This window comes from Filicampus tigris, chromosome 17 (genome assembly GCF_054856515.1).
Source record: "Filicampus tigris isolate MCC_2025a chromosome 17, RoL_Ftig_1.0, whole genome shotgun sequence".
Classification (NCBI taxonomy): Eukaryota; Metazoa; Chordata; class Actinopteri; order Syngnathiformes; family Syngnathidae; genus Filicampus; species Filicampus tigris.
Window position 1 is genome coordinate 7,162,867 of NC_141233.1, and position 17,661 is coordinate 7,180,527.

The window sequence follows — 17,661 nt, forward strand, 5'->3', positions numbered from 1 at the left end:
ACTTTAAACCTGGAATGACTTTGTTACCCTAACCTGGTGACTGTGATTCATAATACTGTGTTACACAGTCCATTATCAGCTGGTGCCTGTGCCAACAGACATTAAGGACGGGGTGGGGTACACTCTGACAACATCAAGACAGACAATTAAGAATCATTTGATAATATTTTTTGGTGTAAAAGCCTGAGGCACATTTAGGCCCAAAAAGAGCATGTGAGGAAGTTTTAACCCCAGGACTGAGGCACCAGCGCTGCACTAAACAGGAACATTCAGATCTCTGGAGATGGACTTGTAGCCGTGAGATTGTTCATGCTTTACCACAAGTTCGTTTTTCAAATCATCGGACAATTATTTGCTCTTCTTTCTTTGCTCCATTCTCAATGTGATACACACAGCACAAATGTTGACTCAGCTTTTCCCCATTTTAACTGGCTACAAGGGTGATTTCTAAATTGCCAGCACCTGTTACTTGCCACAGTTGAGTTTGCTTTTCAAGATGTCAACATCCTCATCAAATTGCACAAATGCTGGATTATTGTTTGCGTCTTCTACACAGCGCAATTTAGCATCAGTTGCACCCAATCTGGATCACGGTACTATAGTAACAATGGCCAGCCAAAACTGGCCTTCCAACCGATGACGTGGCGGCGGCAAGCGTATTGACCTCTGACCTACCACAGCACCTTTTTTCGGAGAATTCCAAGGAGTGAGGTTCGACTAGCGTACATTCGCAGAGTGCGAGATGGCATCCGTTACATTTAGAAAGACACCTCTTACTTTTGATCGACACTGTCGGGGTAATAAAATCAGGATTGTAGCTGCACTAAGTGTTGAATTGAAAAGTTAGAACTCTCAGGCAGATGTGCGAAACACTCCATCAACATACTGCACATAGCTATCTGAATATCACCTTGCAAACACAAATGGTAGTCATTAGAATAAGATAGATCACAAGAAACCGAAGCACGATTACATAGCATTAATCGGATCACAAATGTAAGTTGTACAGTAATTAAAGTACAGCGTGTAGTAACGGAGTAAAAGTGTTATCCTCAGATCAACCCTGTAATTGACTAACTTTCTCCCGAATGTAACTCTGACCTGAAGAGGTATCGCTGCTGACCTTTGCCTCTTGTCAAAACCAGAGTCATGTGGAAGTGTCTGCTCTGTGGCTGAGTGCTGAGATTCCTGCCACCGTTGCCTGGCAACTGTCCAGAGCTTCAGGCTAAATGATATGGGCAGATATTCGCTAAAGTGCTTTCATACAGACATGCGCGCACTTACACTATCAAGCACATAAACAGCTCAATGTACACATGCACACACATGCGTCCATAACACAAACAGCTTGTGAACTTGCATGCAATCATGGCTACTCTGTCATTGACTTTGCAAGGGTAACATGACAGAGGATGTTTCGTTTGCTGTCTACCGTTGAGGTACAAACAACTGTTTCCTCATTCACAAAGTTTGCTCTCGATCTACCCGTTTGCTGAGCTGGGCTTCTTAGTGGCTTAAATGCCGAGAGCAGGAGTTAACGCATGTGAATTTATGCATTTTCATCACTTGCTTTTGGTAGCGGCCTGCGAAGTGTGCGGAGAGTTGTTAACCTTTAAATCAAGGCTGAAGACCGTCAAACTAATGGATGAATGAACGCATGGTGCTGAGTAACCGATGGGGGGGAATTAGTTTTAAACCAGAATTACGAATTCAATAATAATAAAAAAAAGAAAAGATATTTTGCATTTCATGCGAAATCGCTGATCGACTGTCATGGCATAATTTCCGCAATCTATCAAAGACGTCATTGATCAGATTCGTGAAATAAGAAATTACAGCAAACACGACCTCCTTCACTCCGGGGTCGTTCTGTGCTGCCATCGTGTTTGAGTGGTTCTCAGAAAGTATGGTCCAGGAGTGTGACATGAAAGCTCAAAATTAAACTTGTTCAGAACCAGGATATATACTTGAAATATCAAACCTTCCTGCAGTGTGCTCTGAATAGATAAAGTGCCCTATGAAGTATCCAGACCCCTCAGGTTGTCTAGGACAGGCCTCTTGTGTGGTACCATGTTTTTTTTAACAGCAAATGCAAAGATACCCAATGGTTGATTTAACGAAACTACAAAATGTAAATGATAAAAAGCTAAGGCGCAAGGTGGCGGAACTCATTTGGAAAAAAAGCATAATAACAAAAAGCAAAAAAAAAAATTAAAAAAAAAAAAAAAAAATGGCCAGAAAAGTACAATGTTGGCAAATGAAAATGAAGAAATGAAAACAATTAATCACTGTAAAGCCCGTATCCCACTGAGAGGCCAAGGTTTGCGAGTACTTGCAAAGGTTAATTTTTGATTAGTTCAAGGTTGCAAACGTTTGCCAGACATTTGCCAACATTTTCAATGATGGAAAACAGTTTTTCTTGTCGAAAACGCATTCTTCTTTTCTTCATTTCAACAACGTTAATACAGTGCTTTGGATTTTTATTTGGATTTGTCGTTTCGAGCGATCAAATAACGGCCACACAACTATTGCAGTGTCTTGCAATCAAATCAGAAAACAAAGCGAAAAAGTCAGAAAAAAGTCACTCTCTAAAGTCTAAAGTGGAAAGTACAAGTATGACCTTCCCTTACACTTATCTTAACTTACTTCTGAATCCTAAAGGGAATGAAGCCCTAATTAATGTCTCTCCAAACACATACAGTATGTGCTGTTTTACTGAGTAAAAATAACTGTCCTGTGAAAAAAGGTAATTAAATGAGCAAAGCTAGTGCTGGCCTAAGGGGCTGATTACGCGACACTGTTTCTAACTGAAAGGAGATAAAAAGTAGTGTCAATCATTGGCAGCATTTTGGAACTCAGTAAAATTTCTCCAAAAGCAGTTGTTTTTATTTATAAACAACAACATTAAGTACTAAACACTAAAACGAGTATTTTCATGTGTGTTAGAATTTCCGCTAGGCATACACAAATACTTAGTTACCAAAACAACAATGGCCGACCACTGTTACTGTGTTTACAACATTTCCAGATGTTTCTGCACGGTCGTTGAGGAAGGACTGCTTTGACAGTGTTGCTCCTATACAGTATATGTAGTGAAAAGTTAAATTCCAAAGGTCAGAAAGGGCTGCTAACCCGCCTCTCCACTCCACGTGGTAGACTGATGGCTGACTTGGAGGCCATTGGATGCATGCCCAGTGTATGATGGACCCTTGGGGTAGGTGACCCCTGGGAGAGGGACTCCAGAGACACAGGCGAGAGGTAGTGACAATCTTCATGCACTCCGACTGCAATAGGCTCTTTGCCATTTTGTTTCCGTTTGCTGTTTTTCTACACAACAGATGATCATTTACTACCAATATTGTGATTTAAATTTACACGTTCCAGCGGTAATGAGCTGCGATAGTAAAACCGAGTTGCCAATTAGGAAAGCATTATAAGTGTCATATATTACTGTAAAAGAGTTTAAAAATGTTTTAAACCTGGCCATTACAGTTCCACTCATAAAATAACACAGTAAACGTTATTGTTTTTTTTTTAAAGGATCACATATTATTTTGAGTAAATTCAACTACACCGGCAAATTAGAAATTCACAATATACTCACTAATCATGTTTGCTGTTACATGTATCCACTCAACTGCATGTGCTCATCAATGACTCATAACATCATTTTACATTCATCATCACACATTAATAGTCCAATTATTCTGATGTGAATACTACATTCGGAGTTGGTATTGGTGAGTCATATTAATATTATTTTTTTTTTAATGAAGAATATCCACTTTTCAGACTCCAGCATGGCTGGCAAATTGTGAAACAAATCAGCATAAATTGGATGTAAGGTTTCTGCAACATCTGTAAAAGATAAAAATAAATTCAGATCACTTTTTAAAGAGCTATTTATCCAAAATGGACAATGTGTTTAACACAAAAAGCATGGTCTCTCTGATAAGTTACACTAATTAGTGAAAAACAAACAAACCTCTTGATTGTTCTTAAATACAGTTAATGTATGAGTAAATATATTGTAGTTTAAATGAGTTGTTGCTGAAAAAAAAAAATCGTCATAGAGTTACAAGAGGTGAAAGGTTTTTCAAACATGCCAAAATGTTAATGTAAATTCATATGTATGTTACTTAATTTAATTGACTCAAAATTGCCCTCTAACCGACCGGCGACAAGTCCAAAGTGTACCTCGCCTCTTGCCCAAAGTCACCTGGGATTGGCTCTAGTTCCCTGTGACCCCAAAGAGGGCAAGTGGTTGAGAAAATACATGGAAAAACCAGCAGTAAGACTTTAGGATTGTGCTGCAGTCATATGAATCTGTTGACAAAGGCCTGGCATACACATAATAATTTCTCAAATCTTAAAATATATATTTTTAATATCTTTGATATACCCCACACACAAAGACAGAAAATCGGGCATTTAACAGTTTGGGTAGTACTGTGTGTGGTCACTCATTTTGGACCCTATTACTGGGAAAAATCCACTCTTTACACAAGTCATAGGATAAGCTTAACGGACAATCTTTATATGACATAAAGTAGTCGGCCTTTGACGTCATTGGTTGTGATGGGGCAAAACTGGGACTTAATGTGTGTGCCTGGCCTTAGTTTCAAAGCTGTGGGTGTAAAAGTTGTGGTACTCATTGAAGAATACCTCAGGACAGGTGCAGCCAACTAGCTCAAATTTGACAGCATCCAGAAGAAGAAACACATCTCTTCTTCCTGAGGTGAAAAATGTGCTCACTCCCAGATCCCAGGATGGTGGGCCTTTTCTCCAGAGTTCATTAATTAGTTAATTAGTTAATTAGTGTGAACAGATGGCTGTGCAGCACAAATCAGAAGGCTCTCTGAGCCTGGAGCAGCAGGAAGGCAGAAGAAGGTGAGGAAGGATCTCAACCATCACCAGACCTCTGACCCTGGCTGTGTGTGTGTGTTTCTATTTCGGTTTGAATCCACATTAATTAATATCTCATTGCAAAATGAGAGGTTCAGTATTTTTGTGGTAAAGAAAAAAAACATTTTTAAAAAAAAGAAGCCATAACAATGTGTCGCAGGATACGTAAACTCAAATGTGGAGGTGCAGTTGGACCTACTGGTGCAGCCTTCTTTTGAATGAATACTTTGCATTGCTGCAGATTGAAAAGGCACTTCTGAGGGTTTATTTTTAGACCTTTCCCATCTCCCCCTTCTGTTTCTCTCACTGTCTCTCTATGATTCTCTCTTGCTCATCCGCCTCCATTCCCTGCGCTGTCTTCCTTCCTTATTCCTGATCCCCTATCAGCCTCTTAAAGGTACAGGCGTCGCATGAAATGAAGATGGCGTGAACAAGTTTGCTGCCATGTTAAGTACAATATAATACGAAAGATTAGAGCATAAAACTACAGAAATGCGGCAGGCTAGTGTTTTTCTGACTCAAATTCGGAGCGTCGGAGAGGAACGGTTAAAAATTTAGATGGACGGTGCATTATTCATATATATATTTCATACATGGCACACAAATTAAATCATCCGCAAACACACATGCACACACACACAAGCTCACATGCACATAAGGAAACTGGCAAAACCCACACATTTATACTGATGCTGCACATACACACACACACACACACACACACAAACAAAAGGATAATCGGCTTAGTACAGTAACCTATTTGAAGCATATCTGTGAGACTGAGACAGAGAAAGTATAACCACATTACAACAATGGTAAAAGAATCAAGGGCACTGCGTCATGCCTCAGAATCACTCAAGCGGAATCACTCCCCACCTATTTAAAGACGTGTTTTGTCTGCATCTTAATGGAATGGTTGCAGAGCAGTAAACATATTGTAGAATGCATGAGTGCATATCAAACATCACCGCCTTGAAGGCTCACACAGGACATATTACATTCTGCAAAGAACAATGTTTTGGTGCAGCTTGTAGCAAAACAAACACACCGCAGAAGACATCTGTGTCAAAATGTGAGTTAGGAGAACCTTTCGTTGACAAAGTTGCGGTCAGAATCCCATGCTCAACTTGCTAATGGTTCTGACTATCTCTGACAACACGTTTAAAGGATCATACTGACGAGCCGAGCAGGATACAGCTGCAGGTTGCAGTCATCAAACTCACTTTGTCCTTGTCCCTGGGCCTCTCCCCAACGGCCTGGATCATGTTACCCTGTGTTAATATGCAATGCCATTCTTGGACGGCATCCTAAACTACTCTCGTCGCCATGTTTGCCATTGTTCAGAAGTGTTGAAACAGGCGCGATGCACCAAATAAGATCTGATTACCCAACTGGGAAGCCGCGCAGAGAATGTGTGCAAAAGATGATGGCGAATGTAAACACGTGAGTTAACTGTATTCGTGGCATGTGCAGCAAAACTGTGACAGAGAGCACATGTTTACCACTGAATCCCAAAATGCACAGATTGCAGCAGGCACACATTTCAATTTAGTTTTCACTGGCAGAACGTCCGCCAAAGGCACTTTGTGGTTTTGTAGTTGTGTAAGGCAGACACTGGCTGTTTAAGCATTAACACAACCATGAATTGATTTTTCACATTTAATTTTCAGCCTAGATGAGCACCAGTTATTTTGAAATCTATTCAATGTAGAAATATGTAACAATTAGCACAATAACTGGTGAAGTTTCAACAATTTAAAAGCAAAAAAAAAAAAAATGCGTGAGTCTCCAAACTGAGATAAGAAATGTAACATGTAACATGTAACATGTAAAACTCAAATATATTATGTCCACTGTGGACAATTGTGGCATCTTGGGTCTATTTTCGTATACAAATAAGCAATGACAATTTCAGAAGCCCTGGCCAATCCAAAATCCATACTATTTAGTATTAGACAGAAACCTCTGACCAACAGCGATCAGGGCCAAGGTGAAACGGCTCATGTCAAAGAGACAAAAGCATCCCGCACCAAATATAACGTGTAACACCACACTTACCAAGCACGCCCAGTCGATAGTTCATGGTGACCACAATGACATTTCCATACGCTGCAAGGACGCTGCCATCAAACATGTTTCCCGAGCCTTCCATGTAGGAGCCGCCGTGGATGAACAACATCACTGGCTTCTTACGTCGATCACGAATATCTGTGGACGACACGCAAAAATATCAAAACCCATTTTAAGAAATAAAATAAGAATTGGAATTTGAGCACCTTAAAGGAGCTACATCCCATATGTTCAAATTGATTGCAGTGTGTTTACATTTTTTTTCAATATATTTAAGATTAATTTAGCCAGGCAATTCAGATTAAGAACACAATTCCACACACAATGTGGCAAAACCTCTTGAGAAAAGGAAAAAAAAGTAAGTAAAAACAATTTTAAAGAAGAAAAGACAAAAAACAAAAAAGAGTAAGAAACATTAAGCTGTGAAATTCATAACTCCCTCTTTTTTTTCAAATTTCAGTAAATAAAACATGTTTTACCACTAATCAAAAGCAAAATATCATCGCTGTCCCGTGAAAAACACTTATGTCCATTTTTTTTTCTATTTTCTTATTTGAACATGAATGGTGTTTCGGCGTTACAGACATCGCATTAACGTGCGAATTTTTTTTTAATTCCAAAATTGGACATTAGTGTTTTTCACAGGACAGCGACGATATGAAGGTGACGCACACATCCAATCTAATGAGGCCCAATAAAAATATTTCTTACTAGGCCACAGGGCAGTTTTACTGCTGTCTTCCATGAATGACATGCGTCAATCAAACCTGGGCATTGCATATTTTGCTTCTGCAGGCGTAAGTGTAACCATCCATGCTTCCTGTTTCTGCTTTTTATCATACTGTCCTCTGTCCTAAGCAGGAATGGCACCTTCCAAATTGATAATCCCTCCCCCTCATGCGTGGGACAAATGGTGCATCCAGCTCTGATGCACTCTCTGTTTGTGTGCGTCTTTGCGTTCATCAGTGTGTCACCACGAAGCTCAGCCTCACCATCTCCCCTTTCAAATGAAACCCCTCTCACTGTTGTCGTCGGTATGGTCTCCGAATCGGAGCTCTGACAGCTCTGCCGGTGCAGCCCGGTTAAAATGAGTGTCTGCACTGTGCAGGCCATGTGGATAATTTGTATGAAAGGCAGACCAAGTGGAAACATAAATAACAGCCACAGCATCTGTTTACCCCGATGAGCCAAAGCACTCCGTGATGGGGCCGAGGCACAGATAGCAGGGGAGGAAGCGAGATAAAGAGGTGTAAGACAGAGATGAGGAGGATGAAAATAGGACAGCGTGACAGAACCCAAGTTTGTGCATGCGTGTGTTCATACGTGCGTGTGTGTTGGTCGCTAACGACGAGGATGGAAGGTTCGCACCAGAAAAACAACAACATGATCGCGAAGATGAAAAAACATGAGATGCTAAAAAGCCAGTCATACACAGTGTGATACGCTAATGAACACTCACATTCACACCGTAGTCAAACAGACACACATACGCAAAGACACACACATGCACAATGCTTGCATCGGCAGCTGCGGTGCTGAGTCGCTATGGAAACTGCTTCTCGCTAATAGAACTGCACCAGCCATTCCATTGCACCGACTCACTGAATGCCTGTTGCCGTGGTAACAGATTCAACTCACGTCTTTGCACAGCCGTCTGCATCACCACCTGAATCTCAGGTTGCACATAGTCTCGGCTGCGACACTCGCAGTCGTGCGTATGAGCGCGCACACACGCGCAGGTGCACGACACTGAGAGCGGCAACATTTTATGGATCACGCCAGTGACTAAAGCAGACAGCTACAAAAAAATTCAACCATTTTCTGTAACCGCACATCGAACACGCTGCTCTTCTCTGGTGTATTCTAAAATCCTGCTGATTTCCCAGAGGATCTGTAAACAAATTCAATTATGCTAGCTAGCTTTTACCAGGACAGTATAGAAGAGTCACACGCCTGCATGAAGGCATCATCTAATATTAAATTCAAATAGAAACTAATCACGTGACATAAAACTGCCATGCCAAGGCCCAAACTGTTATTGTAAATGACATTTCAATGTGGGTGAACAAATACACACAACACACACGTCCATGCTAACAGCTGTCGGTTGGGACCGCTTGCTTTAGGTTACAGCCAATTAACAATTGTATGTATTAGGGATGAGAATAAATCGCTCCTCGCTCGAATCGAGATGTGAATTGACTGTTAGAAATGAATGCCAAATCAAGATTTTGGGATTCGGGTGAGAATGAATCATAGCATATTGTCGAGTGTACGTATGTGGGGGTTCACAACGTTGTGTGAAACGCGCTTTTCAAGAGCGACGCCTGGAAGAGTTTGCGTGTGTACGGGAATATTTGGCTGGCTAATGAGTGTTCAATTTAACTGTTAAGCAATAAGTCAATAAAGCTTAAATCTAGGCAGTGGATCACCTAACTTCGCTGTTTGCTTCTGACGACGTCCAAGCACGAAGGGAGTTTGTAAATTTGGATGCTGGATCGGCGAGACCAACCATCCCAGGTTAATCTAGCGCTACCTTGTCGGTACGGCAGAACATGGATGGATTTAAAATTCCACCAAAACAAACAAAAAAACCCCTGGGTTCTGTCGTTGGTCAGTGTACGGCGAGGGATACTGGAGTTTATTTTAAATGAAAAAATGACATCACAACTGCTCACAACGACCAATCACGGCTCAGATTAAAAAAACAGGTCAGCCGAGATTGGTCGTTGTGAGCAGTTGTGAGGTCATTTTCAGTCGACAGAAAACAAAATGGCCGCCCCCGGAGATGGCTAAAAATGGGTGCATTTTGCTGCTTCACGTATATTCCACAAAGGCAAAATTAATCAGAAGATAAGAATGCCTTTATTGATCCCACAGTGGGGAAATTTTCAGAATGCGGTGTTTCAACTAGTGGGCCTGCTGCGGACATATTCTTGAAAAAAATATGTTTGGGTTGACTTCCGCTTTAATGAAAGGCGGATGAGAAAAAGGTCTTAGCGGACTTCAACATAAAATCCTATTGCAGAAATCTGCCCAGTTGTACTTTCTTTTCTCCACCGCAATTTTGAATTAAAATCTAAAAATAACATTTGTTCAATGTATGCATTTCAACAAACATAGTGTATGTTTGCCATGGTAACACAAAAGCCATGTCATTGATGTTAAATAAAAATGGTTGCTGAATGGACTCACTTAAATAGAAAATAAAAAAGGGATTTAGATGCAGGGGTGTCACCATCAGTACTGGATAATTAGAACACATATAAAGAGGTGATACACCAACACACATATGTACACATTTTTTGGGGTAATCTCTGTGACTCCCAAGAGAAATTGCCATTTTCCGCTCCCACCCAAAAATATTCACTTTATTCACATTTAGGACTTCAGCTACGCCCTCTTATTTTGGAACATAACTTAAAAAAACAGACTTTTTGTGGTATAATGCGCACGCCAAACCTAAGCAATTAACTGAGGAGTTCTGGCCTTCGCAACCCCTTCTGATCCATCCAATGTGTTGACAGAAATGTCAAGCATTACCAGCCCGGTACTCATCTGCCTTCTCCCCTCTTTCTCTACATCTCTATCGCATCCAAAGCGCTATAAATGTCATCTAATCGTTATTACTGTTTTCCCCCCCCCTCTCTTCATTCATTGCCCTACTCTTGTGCTCATGGTGTTTTTTCCCCTTTCCTTGTTTGCAGTTTTTCCCCCAGCCTGCTTTTGTAATTCTGCATGGATCTTTTCCTCGGTGCAAATACACACATTGGATCAAATGAGAACAAATGCACTGAAGCGCAGCTTTGCACAAGCATAGCACTAGAGCAAGCATGCAAGCAAATGGAAACGTAAAGAGCTTCATGTGTGCATAATACTTTGTTGTGTACAGTATGTCTGGGCACACGAATGGGAACAGATGCACAGTGTTCCTGCACTGATTTGGCTGCATCATCAAACTAGTGCGGGCTTCTGTCTTTGGAATGAAACATCATACAGTGTTTATTAGTAGTTCACAATAATTGGAAAATGACTGTGTTGCACAAACAAAATGGTTAACAATGTCTAAATATTGATTTGAACTAATGCATCACATAGAAGCAATTAGGATGTAGTGGATCGTTTCAGGAAATGAAAATAAAATATCTCAGTGCAAAAAAAAAGACAACGTTTGGCTAAATCAAGCATAACAGATGTCTGTGTAAATAATTAAGAACAATACATAAGAGTGGAAAATATGTATTCTCTCATTTGTATACATGGGAGGACAATTTGATGTGTTTAGTAAGACTGAGCCTAACATGTAGGATGGAGTTTGAAAAATACCACGCAAAAAAAAAATACCTTCATCCCTCGGTCTGTTCATTGTCGATTCGTCCTGTTTTTTCGTGAGTGGACCTAAGAAACAGGGACAAAAGACACAATTCAAAAACATTGCAGCAACACAAAAACACAAGGCATACAAGGAAAGAAGACTAGAAAAATAGCAGAATGACAAACTTTGTTTGTCACACACAGTTAATGATACACTTGTTACTTAAGATTACACAGTTGTTTTTACGAGAGGATAACCAAAAAGTCAACTGTTTAAACTGCTCAGTATCTTGTCACGGACTGCCTCGTGAATGACCCCCGAGGGCTGCTTCTCCTCCATCGTTCCCCTAATCGTTCCTGACACCATGCTGCTTTGTGAAGAAAAATGAGAAGAATCAAATAATCACTCTTTTCACTCAGAAACGCAAGTCGATCCATGACTGCGACAAGCGGGCAAAATAAGTGGGAAAAGATATACTGTTTCCACATGTATAAAACGGCTGCAGTTCTTTTGAGCAAGTATATCGTATATTATAGTGAAAGGGCAAAAACAGGACAAGCGGGGCTTATCTTTCCAGCAACACAATCCGACTCCTGTAAAGCTCAGTGTGAACAAAAGTGAAGTAGCAAACGGGAACACCTCGGGGAAACTAAACTTTGTAACACAAAGTTGAATTTGGAAGCTGCAAAACATAACAGAAAATGAGTGGACATTAAAGAAACCCCACTAGCGGCTATCTTGGCCTGATTGTTGACAGCAACTCTCTCTTCCAACACTAGGAACTTACGGACTTTGTTGTTATTATTTTCCATGATATTTTGCCTGTAAATATGTTTTGCTTTTTTACATTTGTGTAATGTGTGCATTCACAGTCCAGATTTTAACAAGACATACTATCCCTTTCTCTTGGATGAGGTATGCTACGCAATGGGCTGCTTTGTTGCCTGAAGCTAAGAAACACCAAAGTCCCACTGTGGCTGTCCTCTGGACGACTTCCCATGGTGAGTGCTTCAGAAGAAGAACTTTGGTCATTTTCTAAAAAAAATAATTACAGTGGTTATTTTCGACCCCAATTTCCCATATCTTCAAACGGGTGTACACTACGTCTATATATATATATATATATATATATATATATATATATATATATATATATATATATATATATATATTTTTTTTTTCTATCTCTGCCACGATGCAACACCTCTCAGTGATTGATTTCTGTGATTTGTTGTCAGGTGCCAACAACCAGCACATAAATGTTCCAATTTGTCATAAGCTCTGCTTCAAAACTAACCAGGGTTCTATGTGATGGGAATGACTGACTTCCTGCCCCCCAATAAAACTGTATGCAGTCCGATGCATCATATTTGGCTGCAGACTGTAAAGTTTTACCCTCAAACTCTCTGCCGTGTCATTCCTCGATGCGGGACTATTTACCGAACTAAAGCTAAGATGCTGAAGTTTACCTCAGGATGCTGTTGCAGGGATATCAAAGTCTATGCATCATGCATGAGACTGGACTGCCAAACGCAACACTGAAGACAGACATATAGAAGCTCATTCCTGAGGTCATATGACCAGTGTTGCCACAGTTAGCTTAGTAACTTAGTTACTTTACAGATTACTTGCTTTAAAAAGTAACTTGGTTACTTCACTGATTACCTGAATGTATAAGTAACTCAGATTACTTGAATGTATAAGTAACTAAATCAGATTACAAGTTAGTTTAACTTATGTTTGCATTGAGAAGATACTGACAACCCTGCTAAAGAAAATAAAATGACACTCAGTTTTGTCGGAAGTGCATTTTTAACAGTGATATTTAAGAATAAAGTTTGGTTTTATTAAAGGTAAAATGAAGAAAACCTTGTTGACCTAACCTAATTATCATTTTTTAAATAACGAGTCTTTCAGGACTTCACTTAACATACATACATTTTTAAGTAAATATAAAATAAAGGCAGTCTTTTTTACTTGACATATTTGTAATGGCAAAACTCAACATTTATAAAGTCTATTTTTTTTTTTAAATAAATGTACCGATTACATTTGGGGACCTTCTGCAGTCATACAATCTTTAGGGACTTTCTCTTTAAATGCATACATGCTACAATCCATTATTTTGTCTTTTTCAATGTTTTATTGAAGCTAAATAACACTCTGTTGGCAGCACAGCATGTGCTGTTGATTTCAACTGACACAAACTCCAAATAGTCCCTATTACCAGCTTGAAAACGCAAATCTCTCTCCTTCCTCCATTGCTGTTTATGCGGTATGTTATGGATTTCTATGGATGTTATAGCTTTACAGAAGTCGTCAACGCACTGAAAACGCGACACGACGCATCACTCCCTCAGACGGGAATGTGAAGTTGAAGACTCTTAACTGATTTTGTGGCATGCACATTACGTGCGTGAACGAGCAACGTGACTGAGGTGTGCTGTTTAAATCTGGTCAATTCTTTCTCACTGCTGCATCCTGGAGGTGGTTTACTGTAACTGCTGTCGATGAGGAAAGGTAGTGCTCTTTGAAATACTGAAGCCACCATCAAGTTTAAATATTCTGAGCAGTAACGGTTTGTGATATTTGAGGGGTAACTGTAATCTGATTATTTGACTGGAAATGTAATGCATTACATTAGTCATTATTGGAAGATGTCCACATATTGGAGTAAAGTGATACTTAGTCACAGAGCAACAAATTAACTGAAATGTGGGCATTGCGGGAATTTATTTTCAGGTTGCTCGAGATACTACAAGAAGCTGCCTGTCACCAAGGTCAAAAAGAGGATCCCCACATTAAGCCGTAATGGTAAAGCCAGTTAAACACTCCATAGGGCACAGCCAATAACACGGGTTTATCAATGTGACCAACCAACACCTTAGCCTGTCAACCTCTGTAAGTCCTCCCTGATAAGGATCTCATTAATTTGCTTTTTCTTGGTTTCTGTCAATAGAGTTCTCCATCCGCCCTCAGCTACAGCTGTGTCTGGTGTTGTTTTGGAGTCACTATCTGTACAGTCAAGTCTTCAAGGAAGCCATTAAAGGACTCTCTAATTCACAAACCCGCACTCATTAAATCCACACATGCTGCACAAAGCCTGTTAACAAGGTCCTAAACATCTGTTGCTGTGCTACTCCTACCTGCCCAGCAGCACATTCCCACCGTTCCCATTGTGGCACGGCAGTCTCCTGTATTAACGGTTTGATTCATTGTGCGCTGACACGTTTGACACACTAAACTGAGAATTTAAGCTTGATTTTGTGTGACAAATGATCAAAATAAAGGTTTCTAGCTAATATATAAAGTAGAAGATAAATAAAGGCCCTACAACAACACAATGCCATAGCAATGCAGCATTTTCATCCCATACGTCTATATGAATCCAACTTCCTGACATAAAATGTTTATCTTCCTTCTAAATGGAAAAAAGATCAATGCTGAATGGATTTCCTGCATCCTCCCCTAAACCACCAAGAAGACGCTTGATCTAGATAGTACTTAGTGCAATAGAGAGAGAAGGCACAGTTGGTCCTGAGCTACGCTGCTAATAGAGAACAGCCAGGTAGTCAGACCGGTAATGGATAGAAAGGCACATTAGTCCACCATCTTGTCAGCAATTTTTCACTACTTAGCAGCACTCTAAAACCAAACCTCTCCTCTTAATGGAAATGACTCTGATTTCATTCTTTTTCTAATGTCTATAAAGAGCAGAATTCGATGTGAGGATAGCGTCCGCTCAAAAACAAGTGTCCACAACATTTTAGACAAGCACCATATCCAGGCAGAGGCTGAGTTCATCATGTAAGTAAAACATTGTCCACAGATTATGAGCTAAATTTTGTGATTTAACCAAACAGCCTTTTGAAACGTTGGTTAAATAAGCATTACATGACCTTCCACAACACCAAACTGATATATGCTTCATGACCTTAAGGGCATTTCATAAATGATGAGAAGTAATGGATTGCAATTAGCAAAAAGCCCATCCCCCTTTTTTTTTTTTTTTTTAAATGTTTACAAGCACAATCTAATGAACTCCAATGGACTATATGCACAAGCACCCGGGAGCACTTCTGCCCAGTGATTGGCAAATTCGTTTCCGATTAGCTTCCTGCTCCATTCAAAATGAACTGACAGATACTGTATTTCAACTGCCATAAAAAAAAAAAGAATAATTATAATGTGAGGGATACTTTTAAGTTCCGGAAAATGGTGGGCTATGATAGTACACAACCCATTCATCCATCCATTTTCTATAGCACTTGTCCTCAATTAGTTTTCAATTAACCTATCCATCTGACTTTGGGTGAGAGGCGAATTTTTCAAAATTCATCAATAAATAAATTAATGAAGAAGATATTAGCCAATTAATCGAGTGAATAATCAATAGCATAATCAATTAGTGACAGCTTTCATCACATGCACTGATTAATAAGTCAACTCTGTCGGCCACAAGATTTTCCTATACTCGTCACAAATGAACCAGTCACAAATCTAACTTCCCCCAATTTTCCACCAACAAGACACGTTTTATTTTCACTTTACACTCCATTGAGGAATGTCGATGCTCTCTTTGCTCTTCGCCATCATTAAAATGTCAAAAATGTAGCACTTTTCTGTTGCACAATATCATGACAGTGATGTGGATATTCAACTCTCTCAGTATTCAGACAATAACAGAAGGCTGTACAGAGATAATTGGCCAGTACAAAAATCAATGACACAAAGATATGCTCAAGGGATTTTTTTTTTTGTGCATTAAATGAATTTGTTCTTTTGAGAGGAGGCCACTGGTGAGTGAACACAAACTGAACGCATGAAAGGATAATAAGAACAAACATACTTTTTGGGGTCATAAGCATCTCGCCCCGTATGCCCCAGAAGGAGGGCCTGCTGGTAGGCCGACATGTGTCACATGATGCAGTAGCCAGTGGTCAGCGAATGCACTGGCCAATACGCGAGCATTTAGCTGAGCTTTTCCCCAGCGCTGTTTGAACTAATGCGGCTGCATCTCTCATTCAGTAGCGTTTCCGTTCGGTTCAGTGAGCTAGTGGCCGCAGTGCAAGCTGTCTTCTGTCTCTCTCCATTTCCTCTCTGCAGTAAATGGGATGAAGCTGCGGTATGTCATGTCTGCGGTGGCCTGTCTGCTTGACAAGGTGTGTGACACAGCAACCCCTGCATCCAGCTGCTCCTAACGCAGGCCGACACACCGCCCCGGATCTCCATTTCTTCAACTGTACCCCCCAGCCTCCTGCACCCACCTCACTTCTACCATTCCACTCTTGAAATATGGTTTTAATAAAGAGCACAGCACTGTAAACGACTGCTCGAGCAGCAATAAAATTGAAGGATCTCAGGCCTTCTAGTTGAGGTGTGTCTTGAGGAAATAGGAAGGCAGTGAGACAGTGCTGCCTGGTTGTGCAAGACACTGCAGGAAGGACATCACAGAAGCAGAAAAAAAAAATGCTGGCCATTTGCGTTCACCTCACTTGCTTTTTCCTCAACCGTTGTAGTTGTACTGAAACCTCCCAAGAGCGTGGATTTTTGTCAGAGAATTTGTAATCTCTGGCACTATTGTGTCCATTTTTGGCTGGTTGAAACCCTTGAAAACAAGATTTGCTTTTTAAATTTCTTGTTATCGGCACGGTGATCGACTCGTTAGTACGTCCGCCTCACAGTTCAGAGGTTGTGGATTCGATCCCGGCTCCGGCCTCCCTGTGTGGAGTTTGCACTCAAATGGAGTAATGACACAATTTTGATTATAAGAAGTGACGCGCTGACCATGGAGAAGAGTTCCATTTCAATTTAAGGAGTGCAAGCCCCCTCTGCTGAATGTAGAAAAAGTATGCAATGCACTATAGCAACGTGTGAAAAAAAAGTGGTTCGAGGGAGTCTTCTAATAGTCAGCGGCAGTGCGTATGTGCGATGTACCGCAGCAATGCTACCACAAATGGTTTTCTTTTGCATAAAGGCACAACCTGTTACAAACATAACAAAATACTAACCTTACAGTACAGCGTACTTCATTTAAGACACATTGCTTGTTTATTGCTAGCAGCCAATGGGAAACCCTATTGACGGGCTAGTAAGAATTTGTATTAGAACTCACGGGAGGGAGTTACCTTCAAATAACAAATATGCACACACCAACGCGGCAGTAACATACAATTTGAATTGTAACTTTCTTCTTTTGCTCTTTTAATCTTAATGTGTGTATCAAAATACATGCACCGCACCACAGTGCCCCTAAGAGGCCAATTTGTGCATAGCAGAAACAGCAGGTGTTTATTTTTATTTATTGCTATTATTTTAACATATTCTTTTAATCATTATTAATGTATTTTCTGGTTGTTATAAGTTATATT

At 40.3% G+C, this 17,661-nt stretch overlaps 1 protein-coding gene across 3 annotated transcripts in view; it reads right to left on the reverse strand.

The window, feature by feature from the left end:
- The window catches only part of nlgn2b (neuroligin 2b), a 109,813-nt gene that overhangs the window by 20,479 nt on the left and 71,673 nt on the right, over positions 1–17,661 (reverse strand). For all 3 annotated transcript variants that reach the window (XM_086013500.1, XM_086013498.1, XM_086013499.1), the window contains 2 exons: positions 11,320–11,373; positions 6,964–7,113 (listed from right to left, as the gene is read on the reverse strand). In XM_086013500.1, the coding sequence (XP_085869626.1) occupies positions 6,964–7,113; positions 11,320–11,373 (204 nt within the window). The remainder of the gene's footprint in view (positions 1–6,963; positions 7,114–11,319; positions 11,374–17,661) is intronic.